This window comes from Drosophila mojavensis, unplaced genomic scaffold, assembly GCF_018153725.1.
Source record: "Drosophila mojavensis isolate 15081-1352.22 unplaced genomic scaffold, ASM1815372v1 contig_16, whole genome shotgun sequence".
NCBI lineage: Eukaryota > Metazoa > Arthropoda > Insecta > Diptera > Drosophilidae > Drosophila > Drosophila mojavensis.
Window position 1 is genome coordinate 1,401,842 of NW_025318693.1, and position 19,295 is coordinate 1,421,136.

The 19,295-nt window shown below is 42.3% G+C and overlaps 1 protein-coding gene across 1 annotated transcript in view; it reads right to left on the bottom strand.

Moving 5' to 3' along the window:
- Positions 1–1,086: 1,086 nt before the first annotated feature.
- The window catches only part of LOC6573760, a 63,838-nt gene continuing 45,629 nt past the window's right edge, over positions 1,087–19,295 (bottom strand). Inside the window, exons 3-7 of the mRNA XM_001999783.4 lie at positions 13,633–13,775; positions 12,313–12,404; positions 11,895–12,005; positions 2,238–2,507; positions 1,087–2,173 (exon numbers count right to left, since the gene is read on the bottom strand). Coding sequence (XP_001999819.2) covers positions 1,796–2,173; positions 2,238–2,507; positions 11,895–12,005; positions 12,313–12,404; positions 13,633–13,762 — 981 coding nt within the window. The 5' untranslated portion in view covers positions 13,763–13,775 and the 3' untranslated portion in view covers positions 1,087–1,795. The remainder of the gene's footprint in view (positions 2,174–2,237; positions 2,508–11,894; positions 12,006–12,312; positions 12,405–13,632; positions 13,776–19,295) is intronic.

Here is a 19,295-nt window from a genome sequence, read left to right on the forward strand (position 1 = left end):
AAATTTTATCTTTTAATATTTATGTTTTTTTTTTTTTTTGGTTTTTGTTTTAGTTTTCCTGTAATTTAGTTTGATTTTACATTTAATTATTTTTATTTATTTTCAACATTTTTGTTTGACATTTGATTCTGCTGTTGAAGCACACACAGATGTGATTCGCTTGATTTGATTTAATTTAAATATTCTGCTTAGCCTAGACGAGGCTTATGCATGGTAGAGCTCGAAGCTACTTAGAAAAGTAGTTGCTGAACTTTAAGGAATATCCATGTAATGCATAAACTCTGTTTTTTTTGCTTTGTTCTTTGTATAGCTAGAATCTTACGAGGATTCGGCAATGCGCATAAGCCCCTGTAGTTTATCCTAGTAATAGATGTCGCTCTGTTTTAAATATTACTCTCATCTGGCTTAAATTTGATTTTTTTTTTTCATTTGTATTTTTTCATTATTCGACTAACACTTAACGTACGGTTTCTTTTTAAGTTGTACAATTATTCTAAACATGGTTCATATAAATATATTTAAGTGTAGCGTAAAATAGAGTTCATCTTTCGCAGCTAACAAGAATGCTTCACAACAAACACGAAAACGGCAAACGAATCGAAATACTCAACTCAAAAATTGGTAAATGAAAAAGCCCGCAAATTAACCGCAACGCGAAAATTCAATTAAAATAGCTTTACTTACATCGACATTACGCATCGGGAATTTCATATAACTATTGTTTTATTATTATTATGTTATAATTAGACTCCCATTCGGACATTAATTAATGTTTGTTTATTTTAGTGTTTTATTTAACGTACCATCCAATCTCGCATGTATCTATGTATGTATTGTTGTTGCATCTCGTTCATCGCGTTTATGTTTTTTACTTTCGCATTGTTTTGTTTGTTTTTAATTTTTACAAATTATATTTACATAGCTTACGTATCTAGGCTGCGGTTGTTGGAGGGTAGGGTGTACTTAATGTTAAATTATTTTCGACTTATGTTATTAATTGTTTTTATGTTTTGTTTTTTCCTCACTATTTTATTTTTTTTTCATCGTTACTTTTAACTTGTAAATTATTTTGCAAATGCGTGTTGCTTTTTTTTCAAATTCATGGATTTGTTTATTTAGTTTATTGATTTTTATTATATTTATATTTGTATTCTCTCGTTCTCTATCGCTGGCAACACGGCACGCCCACAGCAGGCCGTTCGCCCTGTATGCCTTAAGTATATTTATATTCTTTTTTTTTTTTCTCTTGTGTTTTAGTAATTATTTAAACAATTCATAGCAGTTCGGTGATTTGCTGTGTGTGTAATTAACCGCGGGCATTTTGTAATCTCTTGTTTTCAGCTCAGATTTGATTCATTTTCAATAGTTACTTTAAGGTGAGTGGGCCTGAATCGGAATCATAATCATAATAATTCTGCTGCAACAGCGCGAAATACGTTCATTTTAAACGCATGGCCATGGCTTTATTTTGTAAACTAACAACAACAACAACTGAAATTAAAAGGGTTACCCACAAGGACATGCAGCGCCGCGTTCACAACGGGAGTTCGTTAACGTTTTCAAAAAACATTTCCTTTCTATTTTTATTTTATTTTTATTTTTTGTTTGTTTTTCTTTTTTGTTTATATTTTTTTTTTTTTTTTTTTTTTTTTTTTATAATTTTGTTGCATTTGTTATTTTTTAATTACACTTCACGGGCTGCCCACTCAAAGCCTGTGCCTGTTGTTGCTTCTTCTGCTGGTATTATTGTGTCTGTTCGACCATTTGCTTATGTGGCATGTCCATTGTGCTCCGGTCACAGCTGAGCCGCCAGTAGGGTTGCCACGGCCAGAGTCAACACGCCGATGGCACTGCAGCTGCATTGTGCAGCGCCAGTGAGTGCCGAATTGTCCGGATCGCCATTGACGTAGCGCTTGGAGCCCTCGAGGCCCAGCAAATTAGGTGAAATGGTTGTGGGTGGCGCCATGCTGAGCCCGATGCGTTGCTGGACATTCTTGTGGAAGACATGCAGAATGGAGACCTCGCAGAGCAGCAGTATGCTGGTCTGGTACTTGGGCATCGCCTGGAAAAAGCCCTGCAGCACCTGGCTATGTGGATAGATCTCTAGCGAGGAGTACGTGGTCGAGCCTTCGAATGCGTCCTGCGTAATGCGCTGCAGCGGCGTTTTGTATACCTGCGGCACGGCATTAACTGATAATCACCTGGCGGCCAAATGTGCATATGTGATTGCTACCCACCTTGCGTCCGTTGATATACCACGTGATGTTCGCCGGCGGATAGGAGGGCCCCACCGTGCACACGGCCTTGAAGTTGTCGTTGACGCCAATCACCTTCTTGTCCACCTGCATGGCCGGATCGTCTTTGGGCAGCTCAATCACCTGCATGTGCGCTGAACGAATGTCCGTGTGAAAGAGCGGCGCATCCTCCGACACCTCGCACTGATAGGTGCCAGTGAGATCCCGTGTGACCCCCTTCAGGGTGACCGACGTTGCATCCGAGTTGGTTAGCTGCAACGAGAGCGAATTCGCATTTTATTTACAAATTCAATTTCCACCCTTGAATAACGCTTTCATTTCTTGATTCAATTGGATTAAAATGCAAAATTGCGTTCAAGAGACCGTAATTGAGGACGTCATGTGGCCTGGCCATTTTGTTTATTATACCCTTTGCCAGCATGGCCTACTGCACTTAATCAGCAACCGATGCCAGAAGAATTCAGAGCTTAAATTGAAGACTCGCATTGTTTCGCCTGTATCAATGCTTAGAATACATAATCTACATGATTTCTGTTTTAAGTCTCAATACGGTTCGATTAACATGAATTCGCAACAGAATTTGTGGGATTTCCGGATGAACATTTATATTAAAATAAAAAAAAAATTATTTTTCATACGTGTTGCGACTTAAATCAATTAAATTTCTTGTATGCTGATTGACTGCATTCAATGACAGAGGCAAAAGCTCAAAAACTACAGAAGCATTAATTTTCTTGCTCCATTTCTTCGTGTTGCTTATAGAGAGGGAGAGAAGGTGGGAGAGAGTGTGCAATCTTCGTTAGATTTCTGCAAATTGTGAATTTGTACTGATAATTGGCAGCAACCGCTGGGCCACTTGGCTCAATTCGAGCACAGTATGCTGTTCAAAATCCACTTTAAACACACAACACAAGCAACAGCAGCAACAGCAGCAAAAGCATCAGCAGTAGCAGCAGCAGCCACGATTACCATGTGTGTTGTTCACTGTGTTGCAGATTTGAGGAGCCTGCATTTAAGTGCAGGAAAGCCTTTCACGTTTTGCATATGCCGCCCAATGCTGCAGATGTTTTTTGTTCATTTTCATCTACACTAATCCTCTGTGTAGCCGGCGCGGCCTGCCCGGCCCTGCTATTGGCACTTTTAGTTACCAGCCTGGGAGCCTGAGTCAGCTCACCATTGTTGTTGCTGTTGCCCCACGCGCCCCAAACAGCTTTTTACGATTGTTTCAACACTTTAGCGCATTGCTCTCCTAGTTTTTTATGCAGTTGCCGTTGCTTTCGCTCTATGGTCATGTGCTGTTATCCCTTTTCATTGTCTTGCTTATACCCTAAAGCAATTGGAAATGCTAAACAAGGTATAATGGCTATAAGCCAATGTGTGTCAGAAGCAGAAACAGCACACGATGATCATCTTAATATATATAAATGTTAAACATGAATGTTTTTGTCGATGCATTTATATTTTCGTATATTCTGATTATAGGATCATTAAAATACAATATATATATATATTTTTAATTTTTCAAGCATTTTCGATTCGATCATTCTTGATCATTTATGAAGAGAGGGAATAATATACGTGCTAGAATAAATTTCAGAATAGAGTTTAGCTCATCGCAGACAGAGCTTGAGCGCCCCGGGCTATCTCCCAGTCAGGCAAACCCATCGATACCACCGCTGCAACCATTACCATGGAGCCAAGAGCTCAGCTGGTTAGTCGCTCGCGGCTTCTATTCGCCAAATTGGGATTGGCTCATGGCTGCTGGCTCTCGTTGCTCAGCGCTTGGCGCTCGGCTCTTGGCACTGGGCACTCTGGACTGGATAATGGGTGCTGGGTGCAGAGTGCTGGGTGTGTGGCTGCTGAGCTCTGCCTTGTGGTCTGTGGCTTTAGTGGCTTTTCGATTTGTCGACGTTGATCTCGTTACGCAATCGTAAAATGAAAACAAATGTGAAACGTATTGATAAGGTTTCTATATGTTGCTGCTCCTCTGTGGTGCTTTTCACATGTGTGCATGTGCATGTACGAGTGTATGTGCATGTGCATGCGCTGGCTTACTCGCTACTATGTGTGAGCTATGAATAAATGTGCGATATGCCACAGAATGTAGCTTAGTAATGGCCGCATTTGGCATCCGGGCAGACGAGTTATGAGTGCAACAATTTAGTTCGCCTGCACAGTTGGATGGCTGCAGTCGAAGTTGGCGCGGGTCACGAGTGCCTGTTGCACAGCTGGATGGCTAGTGATTACAGTGTTCAACGTGGACAGGATTAGCCGCTTTGAATAATTATACATTATTCATGGCGTTATCTGTTGGCATGGCGTAAAGCATAAATAACATCAAACATTATATAGCTCGATGGCAAATGTTTTCCTTTCATTTCGGCTTGCTCTATGAGCATTGCGAAATGTTTGTAGTTTATCCCGTCGTATATAAGTTTCAATTTGCCGCATTTACGACTGCTTAACTTTTTCAAAGCATTTAATGATGTTAATTATGTTATCAAATACACATATATAAATATTTGCATACAAATATACACACATACATATGCATATGCATATGTATATATGTATTCGTGTGCATGAACAGCATAAATATTTAAATATTGTCTTTCTCTCAACTTTTTATTTATTTAACTATTTGTCGTTGACGTCATCCTCGTTGTTGTCCTCAGCGGTTGCCTGGAATGATGGCTGCCTCGCGTTGTTATCATATTTATTTAATTGCATGCGACTTTGTTTCTGCTGTTGTTGTTGTTGTTGTTGTGCTTCATGGCGGGCGGAAACGGAAGTGGCAGTGCCAGGAAGCGCGCCAACAAACACAAATGTCTGCTATTTTGAAGAATTATATACCCAGAGAGGTGGAGAGGGTGAGTGCGTGGGAGAGAGACAGGCATACATTCACATTTTAGTTACTCATATGAAAATGTTGCGGCACTTTTTGCTGCTCTGCCTGCCTGGCCGTAGGCTAGCAAATTAAATCGCAACTTAGCTCGACTCGACTCGACTTTACTCGACGACTCAACTCAACTCAACTCAAGTTGCTTTTGTCGCATTGAAAAAGTTTTGTCGTTGCGTTCTTTTCCTGTTTTTTTTTTGTTTTTTTCTTTTTTTTTTTTATTTATTTTTTATTTGTTGGCTTTTAATTTCTATTTATATTTTTTATTGCCTTAGTTGCCGCAGCTGCAACTCTGTTGCATAAAAAATTATGCTACTAAAGCACAATTTTACATGACAGGCGCACACTCATGTGTGTCTGTGTGTGCGGCATGAGTGTGGTATGTGTGTGTGTGCAAGCGAGTGTGAGAGTAAAGTATTGTTTCAATAATTCTGGCTTTATGAAATAATAACTTTACTGCAAAACCGCTTCGCCGGCTGAGCAGCCAACGTCGAGTTGTAAGAATACAATGCATTGCAATGCCCCCATTGCCAGGTCCTCCCGGCCATCTAGCCCACGGCTTCTGTGTGCGTGTCTGTGTGTATGCGTGTGTGTGTGTGAGTGTGTGAGTGTGAGTGTGAGTGTGTGTGTGCACTTTTGCAGCTGCAGCCGCGCTTCTCATTGCTTTTGTTGGCCCCTCGCTGAGTTTCCGCTGTTTGTTGTGCAGCAATTTTAATTTTTGCCAACTCTGTCGCATGCACAACACACACACGCACTCACACACACACGCACATATACACACACAATCATATGCATACATAGACATTTTGTGTGTGTGGCTCAGCTGCAGCCTCGTTTGCATGCAACACTTTATGAATTATTGCTGTATCAACTCAAGTCGCGGTAGTCAGCCAGCCACACACTCTGCGCGCACACACAGACACACACACGTACACACACTTCCTCACAGTGGCACACACATGGGCACGTATTATGTCATTCCGAATTTCCGTTGCCTCCAGCTCTGTTGGAACTAACGGCGCTAGCGTTGGCGGCTCGCTCCCGCTTCCATTCCCGCTTCCTCTCAACCTTCTCCAGAGCCACCTCATTTCCCCCACTCCCATCCCCGCCACGCGCCGTTCGTGCTCACAGTTGCCCGTTGGCATTTCAGAAGTTCGACTGCCTAACACTGAACACTGAACACTGAGCGCTGAGCGCAGTACGCAGTGCGCCAGGCAAAAACCGACCACAAATTTAGTGAATGAGATGTTTCCGGTGCGGTTGTTCTTCTTCTATTTGTTGCGGCTGTTGTTGCTGTTGTTGTTGCTGCTGTTGTTGTTGTTGTCGCTGCTGTAAACAATTTTTGGTGTTTGGAAAATGCATTGCTTTTTATTGTGCTCATTGTCGAGGACATGTGGATGCCGTGCCAGAGAATTGCGGGGATCTGGGATATGGACAACATCTCATGGACAGACCAAGCCGTCAGCTAGTTGCCAGCATACAACTATATACTCATACATACATACATTTTGTATATAGCCACGTGCTGGGCTTGTCTTGAGCTCGCTTTGCATTTCGCAATTCCCATTTTTATTTATTATGTTCATTTGTGGCCATTTGTCAAACGTTTTGGCCAAGGCCAGCAACTGCAACAAATTTATCTGCAGCATAAAGTATGTGGCATGCAACCGGCATTCCTTGTGCTAAGTCGCCAGCTGCACTACAAACATCCTAATCAAAGGCCAGCCAAATCATAAGATATTATAGTTATTAGATATCAAAGAGTTGCCAAAATAAATTATTTGCTTACAGAGATGCCAATGAGAAATTTACTTGCTCTAACGACAACCGAATGATATGAATTATGCTCAAATTTGAATGGAATTTGCCAGTCGATTGGGTCAGTAATGAAAATTGATATGCAAACAAAATATAAACAAAACCAAATCGAAATGCTCTTATGGCTTTAACTAAATTATGCAATTACTCTTTTTATGTATGGACTGTCTAATTGTCCGGCAGAGCTTAGTAATTATTTTTAATAAAGCACTTGACTCGTTGTTTGGATGTGGAACACATATAAGTCATACATTTAATTGCTTTGCACATAGCCAAGGCGGGTTATTCGTTATGACTGAATGCATATCAATTATTCAGCCTTCACCTAATGTTTGGCTGCTCATATTTTGCAAATGCACTTTGATAATTATAGATAACTATTGCAAATGTCCCTTAACAAAACTATTTCGCACGTGAACGACTTGCAATTAATTTGCAATTCTGAAGCTGCTTTGTCGAGCATGATGAAAAATCATAATTAGAAGCATATATCACACCCCATGCAGTGCTCAATTAAACTTTCGCAACTTAGAAGGCCAACAACAGCGAGCATTGACTCGCCCACTCGGCGTGCATCTAATTAACAACAGCCAGAGAGAGAGTGAGAGAGAGAGAGAGAGAGAGAGAGAGAGAGAGAGAAGTGGAGAGGGAGAGCGGAGAGCAGCAGACACTGAGATGTGGCTGCCTGAGCCCCTGAAGCAAGTCAAATGGCTCCTGCGGCAGCAGGAGGTCTGCTCTGGGCGCTGCCAGGCGCAAAGTTTTTGGCCACTTCTGTTGCCGTCTGAGTCTTCTGGTTCTTGCAAGCGGCAAACGCCAACTGGAGAGTGCATTAATTTTAAGGGCACATTGCTGTGCATAAATGTGCGGCGGAGGCGTGTCGGGTTATTAACAATGTTAAAAGCAAACGCCAGCAATAACAACAATGACCGGCCGAGCCGAGAGCGAGAGAGAGATAGAGAGAGGACACTCCGCGGTGTGTGACCGCCGCTGCCATTACCGCAAACTTAATGCGGAATAATTCCTTCCGTGTTGACAGTGAGCAAAAAGTTTGCAGGGCGCACAATTTTGGGCAGACCGACAAGGCAGACAAGGCCGAGTGCGAAGACCAGGCTCAAACCCCAGCACAGGCCCGGCCATTCAGCGGCGTGGCTTGGATTTTTTTATTGCTGCAGACAATGAATAAGCCGCAAAAGTTTTGAGCACTTGGCATATCCTATTCCTGTTGCCAGCACCCCTTCGCCGCCTCCTTCGGCGCAATCGCCAGCTCGGCTCAGCTGGAGGCCATGGTAATTGTGGCTTTTAATTGAAGATTGCCAGCGCGCCTGACGCTGCTTCTAAATTAAAAATTTAATTACATTTAACATGATGATTATTATGCCCCTTTTTGTACAGTCGCAGAGCTGTTAACATCGTTGTTGTTGTTGTTGTTGTTGATTTTATCGCGACTGACATGTGACGTGTGCCCTTTGCCGTGTGCCGTGTGCTGCTGCAAGGTGCATTTCTATGTTGAATGACTTTTGAAGTCTCGTGACGCCTCGTGGAGGGTGAATCCGCGGTGCGCCTTACAGTTAACCCCGTGCCCTGTTCCTGATCTGCATACATTTACATTCCAATAACGCTCAAGTGGGCGACAGGAGTGCACTTGGTCGGTCGGTCGGACTGTCTGTCTGTCTGTCTGTCTGTCGGTCGGTCGGTCGGTCGGTCGGTCGGTCGGTCGGTGGGTTGGTTGGCCGGCTAGCCATGTGGCATCCATACCCATGCGCAGACCCACAAGTGCATGGCATGTCAGGCGCAGCTGCAATTGCAGTAGCTGAAGCAGCTGCAATTGAAGTGCTGTCCCGAGTGCGGCCGAGAGTCTGAGTGCACGCCCATCTTTTTATATGAATCGCCCACCAAAACACACACCCACACACACACACACGCACACAGATATATCGCACACTCACTAATATTTATGCATGTGCATAATCATAATAGGCGCGGGCTGAACTTTTCTCATTAGGCGTGTTTAGCTGCTTGAAATGATTTAGGAAAGTAAAACAAGTCAAGTTATAATGTTTTAATCTCAATTACGGTACTTGCCATCATTTCGCCTGCAGCTCTCTACACTCTCTATCTCGACTTGACTCAGTCAAACGGCATTCGTAACCCCGCTCAGCAAGTGTGTGTGTGAGTGTGTGTGTTTGTGTGTGTGTGTCTGTGGGTCTGGTGTTTGCCTTGGCATAACTTAAAAATTCCATTTCAATTTGCATTTGTGGCTCTAGATGGCCTTTGAATTCTGCCTTCGTTAGCAGCAGCAGCAGCAGCAGCAGCAGCCGCCTCCGCCGCAGCAGCAGCTATCAATGTAAATTAGAAAACGTGGCGCTTCATTTCGATTCGTTGCCTTGGGATGTGGAACATTTTCTTTTCTCTGTTTTGTATTTGTTTTATTTTTTCCTTTTTCTCTCATTCCCACTCACTCTCAAACGCTGCCTTTCAACATGACCAACATCTGTTGGAGCAGAGCTGCGAATAGCCTTCAAACTTAATTGCAAAGCGGGCTTGCTTGCTAAATCAGTTGCATTAACCGATGGACTCTCACTCGCTCTCACTCTCCTGCTGTCTCTCTCTCCCGCTCTCTCTCTCTGCGGCTGTGTGCTTTTTCACCTTTTGCGGTTCATAACTCACTGCACTCAAGTAGTTTGCTTGTTTCAACACACAGAAAGAGAGGATGTGAGCGAGGGAGAGGCAAATTTGCATGAATAAAATTTAGTTTTGTACTTAATGCCACTTGTACTGTGCGCACCCTGAGTAGGCGCATAATTTGCGAATTGATTCCAATGCCAATGCAGGAGTGCTTTTGAATAGTTTCCAATCCAGTGCCCAAATAAGCCATGCCATAAAAAGTATTGAGCAAAATAATTAACATGCCAAGCCCTCCCAACACAGCTATAGACAATCGTAATCGAAATATTTAATTAGTGCGAAAATGCTTTTGAATGCCAATTAGTGGCAAATTAACGTTTCAACAGACTTCTCTCGCATTCATTGAGCTTTTCCTTTCTCTCTCTCTATCTCTCTCTCTCTCTCCTCTCCTTTTATTTTTTACGTCTCTCCACATTGCCTCTTTTTGTCCACCCGGCTACCACATAGAGAGTGCAAATTAAAGACACAATCAGGATAAATTAATCAAGTCCGATTGCTACTACCGCTGATTGATGTGGCCTGCCTCCTCCTCCCCCTTTTCGGGGCCCAAACCCGAACAGAAAGCTATACACATACATATATAATGCGGGCAAATGGCAGTCAGAGATAGAATATGACGCTCAGAACCCAAATGCAAATTATATTTATTAGCGCACAGTTCGCTTTGTTTCGCTGTACAATATGGAAGCCAAAGCAAACCAAACAGCTCTCAATCGATCGCCCTTCTCGCGCGGCCATTATTTATTATTATTTAAGTTTGGGCACTTGCGAATTTGAAAAATGTTTCATGGTGTGCTGGTAAATGAGTTTGGAAATTTTATATGCGGGCGGATGAGTTTTCAATTTATATTTCGTGTATAAAAGAATTGCAAAAAAAGCAGAAAAAAACGAAAAATTTATTTATTGTTCATGGCGAATTCAATTTGGTTTATTTATGATTATATGACAAGCGATTTGTTTCCCAAGCAAGTGCAACATGGCGTAGGGTGCTCTGAGCTATATATATAGTCTTGCAAATCACTCTACATTTTACAAGTCTAACTAAGCGCGTAATCGTAGAGGTGGAATTAAACGGGTCGAGCTAAGTCAAGCATTTCTCTTTTAATTTAGCTTCCGTCCTGTGCAGCTTGAACGGAACAATCGTGTTCTTTAGAAAATATATATATATTAAATTTTATTTTATTTAATTTTTTTTTTTTTTTTTTTTTTTTTTGGTTTGAGCAGCATTTTAAATGCTGTCCGAAAAATTTTTGTCGCTTTGCACTCGAGCAGGAATTTATTGCGTACTTTGCGGCTGTTGTTTTTATTAATGAGCGCAGCACAAAGCGAATGCCGACAAGGATGCAGGCTCTTGGCCTGCTGACATGATCGACGATGGGTTACCCTACCCTTTACTATTATTATTATCAATTAGCAATTATTAACACTAATTTTTCATTAATAAATTTACACAATTTTAAGTGATATCATGTATTTAGTTTTCAAATGCTGTAAGGCACTAATATACCTTTGGTGGGTATATTGTACGGGGTATAAATACAAACATGAATGCGAAACTGTATTCAGCGAGAGGTGGCGCTGCTTTAGTTGTTTCTATTCGCACCATAAACTATTTTGCACATTGCGCAATATTTCAGTTAGTTGTATTCGCACTTTTCAAATTGTGGACGACACATACACACACATACACACACACACACATCCTCATACATTCTGGAATACACAAACTGAAGCGCGACACAGCAAAATAAATTTTAAATAAAAACCGTGCATAACTGCCAGTTAGCATGGTCAAGAGAAAGAGAGAGAGAGTTAGCGAGTGAGATAGTTTCAGATAGAGAGGGAGAGAGAGAGGGAGAGAGAAGGAGAGAGAGAGAGGCAAGGTACACAATAAAAAAGAGACAGAGTGGCGCAGATTTAGAAGCTGCTGGCTGCCTGGCTGCTGTTATTGGTATTGTTGTTGCCGCTGGCTGCATTTGGCGCCCAGTCGCCATTGTCCGCATTTAAATAAATATTTACACAATATTTGAATGTTTTCGCATTTCCATTTGTTAAAATGAAAGCTTTGCTAGAGCGAACGCGACACATGCGCAGTTCCTAGAGCTCGGCACTTTTTCTGATTTGTTCGCTTAATTGACGATATTTCAATGAGGAGAATAGGATCAAAATGCTAATAAATATTATAGCGATTGCCATAGAGCGGACAGATTCGTGATCGTGTGCTGTATTTCACTTACGTCAACATTAATGCCAGCAACGGGAAAGACAAATGTGGGCGTGGCCTCGCGGGGCACGTAGCGATAGAACTCCTCCTGGCCGAAGTACCAGCGCACGGAGTAGAGCGCCGCCTGAAAGAAAGAAAGAGCGTTAATGAAAACTGTGATAGCAGGAGCAAGAGCAGGAGCTAACAGATGAAGAACAATATGTCCTCGACAAGGACAACGAGCATAGGAATGTGAACGAAAACGAGCACTACGACTGTGAAGACAAAGTGCTAATAATTATAATAATTAAGCAAGCAATTGCCGTCAACAATGCTGTCTCCGTTCTCCTTTCCATTCCGTTCCGTTCCGTCCCCTTCTCGTTTTCATGCAAGTTCCTCTGCCCATTGTCATTGCAGGTGTCAATCCCACTCCCCGTAGGAATCTCACTTACCTTTTCCAAATCGTATTGGCAGGACAATGTTGCAGCGTTGCCCATGATGACGGCTTCCGGCACAAATATCTTCAGATCCTTCAGTCCGTGTACTATGCAAGTGAGTGAAGAAAGAGAAAGCGATATGAAAGAAACGTTCAGTGGGGCGTTGTAATCAGCTTATAAGGCATTCTTGCTCTCATTGCGATACACTTAAGTGTTCAAGTGCAACGCACTGAGATGGAGCATACGTCCACTGTAGTCCATTGGACTACGGCTCGTGCATGGGGTCCATGGCCTATGCCTTAAATTCGATTACGTCACGGCGTAAAAACTTAATTACGTGCTTTCAAGGATCGGATGTGTGTGCTGCTGGAATTGTGGGTGTCTGCAGAAGGATCCGTTTACAGGTTAATTTATGACAATGTATGTAGAGCCGATGTTCGGCTTGAATTTAATGTGATTTATTTTCTTTTCATTCCCATTCCCATTCCCATTCCCATTCACATTTACTTTTGCGTTTTGCTTTAATTGGAAAATGTGGCGCAGGCTCTGTTAAATCATTAACAGCGCACACACACATACTCACGTGGCGTATGAGTAATGTAACCTAATATAGTAAACGGCTCGGCATTAATATGCTTTTCACAAAGCCAACCAGAGGGAAACCAAATGAAAATATTGCAAAAATAATAAATAAATATTCTTGAATTTCGAATACGAATCTGTGACTTAATTGGCAAGCAGTGAAACGCATGAAATCTTAATTTCAATTTAATGAACCCTTCAATGCCATGAAGTGTCTTACATAAATAATGTTTATTGAAACACGAATCTGTCCTCAAGTACTTATAAATCAATGATGATATTAATGAGCGTCTAACTGTGACAGCGTCTGACTAATTGAAAGTTATATAACTCTTGAAGTGTAGCTAAACCCATCTTATCACATATAGAGCTGGCCAATTGTGGTCGGTTGAGCTATGAAAACTTTAATTGAACCATATTCATCACATGGGCTGAAGAAGTGCAAGAATTTTACGTAATATTTAATAAACTGACTGCATACAGTAGAGTGTGAGTGTGTGCGAGTGTGAGTGTGTGTGTGTGTGTGTGGGTTGACTGCAATGCATAATATCAACAGTCATTCGTTAAATTGAATAATCAATTTTAACCACATTTGTGCACGCAGTTGGCATAATAAATATTTAATGGAAAGCGTAAACATGCACCGTGGAGGGACGGAGAGCGGGGCAGACCAATGCATATATACAAATTGAGCTTAACCCGTTTACGCTTATATAACATATAAGCCGCACTTACTGATGTAATCATACTTACCGTTCAGCAATAAATCGGAGATTATAATGCAGCTCAGAGCCAGCATATTGAAAATGGCATGCAAAGCGGGCCAGCCCTGCCTCGGTCTGAGCATTCTAGAACTTCCTCCCACTGCGACGTGTCTGTGCATTTTTCGAGCTGAGCTGCAACGAGTCGGAAAGCGTAAAGAGAGAGAGCTTGTATGAGTGAGTAAAAGTTGCAAGTTGGATGGATGTAATCATATTTGAATTGATGCCCCCATGCTTATTGATAACTGGCCACGTTGCTTGCCAAAGTTGCAGCGGCGTATAAATTGTAGCTGCCTCTGCTGCCACTGCTGCCTCTGCTGCCACTGCTGCCACTGCTGCCTCTGCTGCAGCAGTCCCGTCGCGTAACGCCCACCCTTTGTCAGTTTGACAACTTTGTAAGGAATTTAAATGACACGCGTGCACAAGTTTCAGCAGTGCCGACGTGCTTAAAACTTAAATGCTGGGAAACACAAAAAACAAACAGCAAACGAAAAGCCTTTGCAACCCAAACTCACGTTGGCGCTGGCATTGCCCATACGCAGCGTGCTGCAGTTGCAGCTCGATATACTATGTGATTGACGAGGAGCAGCAAACGGTCTCTGACATTTGAAATAGATTGAAAGTGAGTGAGTGTGCTGTGTGCCGTTGCTTGCTTCTCCCCCTCTGGGTGAGTATGCGATTGGCAGCCGAATAGACAGACTGATGGACAGGCAGACATATGCTCAGAAAGCTGACCACAGCATTGAAAACAATTGTCAGCTCCTGCTGGCTGCAGTTGGAACTTTGCTGATGACTTCGTATCGTTGTTGTTGTTGTCGTTGTTGCTGTTGTTGTTGCTGGCTTTGTAGCTCTTGTTGCTGGTGTCTTCTTGTATCAATTAGACCGCAATCGCAACAAAGAGAACAACATGAATTCGAGCAACTTTGTTTTGCTGTCGTGGCCACAAAAACAATAGCTAATGGTCGAAACTTACCAAATGTAGCAAATCGCCAAGGAACAAAAATTGATAATAACATTAGGGCATTAACTCAGGGCGAGCTAAGTACTTAAGCACGGCTCTAGGGCTCTCAATAATTTAGTTCTGTGGCAATTCTACTAAGCAACACATAAATATAAAGCTCTCTCACCAGCTTAGAAACCATTTCAAAAATGAAAAAGAAAGACACACACACAAAATACACACCAATACACGTATACACAGAGAGTTTTGCGTAAATTGTCATTAGACTGGAATCGGATCGAGTAGTTCGCCGACTAACACTACAATCACTTTGTGCTTTTAAGCGAAAGACTTCAAGTTATTGTCCCTTCGCCGCAAATATACAAAAACCAAATACAACAATGATGCCTTTTACCCAGCTGGCTGAGCTGTGAGCTCATAGCAAAACCCCTCGAGTTGCCGAGAAACCTTTCAGACATTTTCGGTTTCAAGCATATCGTTTTGCAAATTGTCCAGCAGATTGGGATGCGTGTCCTTCGATTTGTTTGCAGGCGTGCTCGTCTGCTTGCCAGTTCTCATGTGAGCATTTAAATTAAATTTAAATATTATTGTTGGCAAGTCGATTAAGTCCGGGTCATCATTTCAACTGTAATGTCTTTGTTTTACGGCCGTGAGTCCCTGGCACGCCGCTCTGCCTCCCTAGGGCTCTGCCAGTCGCTCTTCGTTTTTGATGGAACACTACAGATGCAAATTCCTTGTGGTTGCCATGACCGTGACCTCATCCCACTCAGCTAACGTTGTGTATGGAAGCTTGATTGTTATTGTTGGCCGATTCTGCTGTTGCTGCTGCTGTTGCTGTTGCTGCTGCTGTTGCTGTTGCCGTTGCTGCTGCTGCTATTGTTATTGCGCATGCCATGGGAAATTGCCAAAATTTTCATTACGCATAAATTTTATAACAACAAATTCTCAATTATTTCATTATGATTTTAATTAAAATTTTCGATCGCAATCATAAACTTCACCATTGCAGTGTGTGATGACCAGCTGAGTAAAGCGCCCTCGAGCCCTCTATGTAAGCTATAACTCTGCGAACCATTTAGTGGGCGTGCTCACTCTGGGCCAAGGAATTTGCTCATATCGTTTCAAATTAATTGAAAATATTTGTTTTACATATTTCTAAAATTGTAAGTCTATATAAACTCGTTACCACTAATGGAAAGTTATTTCCGAAATGTATTTAAGCGGGGCTTATTGATTCAATGTTAAATATTATGTAAGCTCACAACTCTGGAATATGGAATATAAAATTCTCAGTGACTAAACTTTACGAGGGACTTCAAGAACAATGTATGTAGGCGACTAGCCCATCGAGTGGAGTCAAATACCAATTTAATTGATGTAATATTGTGTCTCTGCTTTTCTTATATGCTCAAGAATTTATTATCCTTTTTCTTGATTTTTATGGACACGGGACATAAAAAAACGTTTCAACACTTAATAGTCCAATAAATCTTGATTTTATTCTATTTAAATATCATTTGCTCCACTCACGCTCGGTAAGCCGAAACGAATTCTAATGGCAAAATGCTGGAGATATAATTAAAAAGTTACAGCTAAGCCCAATAAAAGCTATGTGTGTGTGGGTGCGTGTCTGTGAGAGCTTAACTTTTTTTTAAACTGTAATAAAACAGTTGATTATGGCATCATTAACGCAAGTCTAAGCACGCCGGCGATATACCCGGAAAAATAATCAAATTAATTTTTTATGTATAAAGTTTGCATTTTACCAATAAGCGCGAACTCATCATAAACGCTGAGCCTTGGAAGCTGCGTGAGGCTTAACGCTAGAGAGGACGATGCTAGGGGGCGTTGCCTACTTTCGGATATTCAAATTCGAAATTCAATTGAAAGTCAAATCAGAACAAAACAAACGAAATCCCGTGATTGACAGCATTTCAGCCGATAATGAGCACTTTGCAACAAGGTCAATTGGATAGACAGAGGGGGCTGGAGTGGGCGCCGGAGATAAGTGAGATGAGCATGAGATGAAACAGGATGTGTCAGCACTGCCAGCAGCCCGGGTATATATGATATGGTGTCTGTACATTTACTACGTGGACAGCTGCAAAGTCACTTGATGAAATTATTTTCTTTTGTGGCATAGAATGACAAAGGTGCAGATACGGAGCGAGCAGGAGCTACATAAACGGGCAGAGAGGAGGAGAGAAACAGAGAGAGGGAGAGAGACGCAGAGAGAACGAGTGTCAATTCACAGTTGGCTCTTGCGGAGTAAAGTGTACACTGACCGGTGTCCATGACGGAAGGCATGACGTGCAACAATGCTGACCCAGCAGAGATGCTGCAGCACTGGCGGGAGTTGCTCTCCGTTGCGATTGAGAAGACTATTGATTCAGTTCCAGTTTATTTAATGCCAATCTGTGCCATTTGAGCCTGCCACGTAGCCAATTTGCAGATAGGTATCGCCGATATCAACAGAAATTGGCTAGCTTAGCCGCTTCAGGTGAACTTTAATAACGGCAACTTGATCCGCTGGCTCAGAGTGCCACTTAAAGTGTTCAAGCAGGCGTGCCACGGATGCCTCTGGCGGCAGAGTGGCAGAGTGGCAGAGTGGCAGGAGGGCCATCATTCACTTACATGTATTCATTCATTTGTTAATCGCCAGCTGTCGGATGAGCGCACACATCTCCACGAAAACAATCATCGCAAGTCAAGAGAAATCGTTGCCATCATATTGAGATACATACATACTTATATATATATATATATACATATACATATATAGAAAACAAATACTTATATAAAGCGCTAAATACGCATTTGATTGATGCGACACTTGCTCAAGGGCCTCTCATTAGGTTTATTGCCCAGTGTCTGCCGCATACACGATATCGCCAGCGATTCGTGTTGCAGCTCCAAGGACTAGAACTTTGAAGCCGGGCCTCTAATCAATCAATCAGTGTTTATGCTCTGCCTCAGCACAATGGCTGCGCAAAGAATGGGAAAAGGCGAATGAAGACGACGCATAATGAACAAAGCGAAAAGGGAAACTTGGCGAAACAATTGCTGCGGCTGCTGCGTCGTTTGACGAATGTCCCCAGGCAAATTCCAAATTCCAATCCAAATACGGAATACTATAATCGGTTCCATGCCGCTGGTTAGCCAAGCATCAGAAGTGCTCCAAGAACAAAGGCAACCAGCAGCAGACACCGAAAATTCTTCGTCTATGTTTGCTTTGTGCGGCGTTGGCGTTTTTACAACTTCCGTTTCTGGGCCAGAGAGTTCATCACAGGTTCCAGGCGAGGCAAAGGCACGATGCCTGATTGCCAATGAAGGATTAATGCGCCGGCTGCTCCGGTTGCTGTTGCTGTTGCTGTAGCTGGTGCTGGTGCTGCTGATTCAGGGCGCTTTGATTGCAGCAGCGTGACGCTGCAGGCGACATTCACCGGGGCCCTGCGGAAGCATTGTGTAATGATACAAAGGATTGCAAATTGCCAAGGCACTTCCTGGTAGGACATTGATTTCGGTTCCTTCACTCCTTTCTTTTAGTTCTCTGTGTGTCAGTGTTGAGTGCAGGTCATAACTTGACTTGGCCAGCGAGCATAACCACAATCGGATCTCAAATTGTGGCCTTACTTATGCATGACAGACTCAATAAGCTATTCGCTATTCACAATGTGCTGGATCCCTGCCCACTCACCTCTTCCACTTGTTCAATATTTAATCAAGTGCTAAACGCGGTTTGCCATTTGCACTTGCCACCCACGCTTGTGCAGTCAAGTTATTGCCCAGAGTGCATGGGCTCAAGGCGGACGGAAGTGGTCAAAATTTGGTTAGCCTTAATGATTATCCGCTGCTGCTGAGATCTGAGAGCTCAACATTGCATTCAATATGTAAATTGAATTTACTCCCATTTTCTAACTGCTATATAAGCTATATAGTTGATATTTATATTTATTCCTTTTAGAACAGAATACTTTTCAAGCCTAGAGTTACACTTAGAAAAACTTAAAAATATATTGATAAAAGCTAAAAATACATATATTTTAGGGGCAAAGTCGATTGAGTTCTTTACGATTCGATTCGATTTCGATTACGCAGTTATAAGTTCTCAAATTTATGAGTTCTTGACAAACTAGGAGTAATACAATATTTATCTATTTCCCTATAACAAACAGATTAGCCGTTCAACTACAAAGACAGCGAATGCTCCTTAAAATTTTTGTCAGCAGTGCAGCAAAAGTGCATTATGGTAAATGATTGAGATAGTTAATGCAATGAATCGTGAAGCACAGACGGTTGTATACTCAAGTAGATAAAGAAAAATGCTGCTCATTGTATTGCAAAGTTTGCCGCAAAGTTATTATAACAGAAGAAGGGCACTGAAAAAAAAGGGGCTCAAATGAGTTGACATTTTGAAAGCCAAAAAGTTTGCAAAACCCACGCAGAGATACGAACTGGAGAGAATGGGAGAGCAAAAGATAGAGGCAACAGAAGAGGGGGCCGGGAATGGGACGTAAGCCATTTGAAGTTTGTATTAGTTAGTGGCTGGCAATGCCAAAGTCCAACGTCCAATGTCCGCCATCGCCCGTCCTCCGCCTCCCGCTGGCCGTCCGCTGTCTGCACGGCTTGAGGCTTGGCTGAGGCAAACACGGAAAATGCATTTGCAACTCGAACTGTGAACCTCGAAACCGATA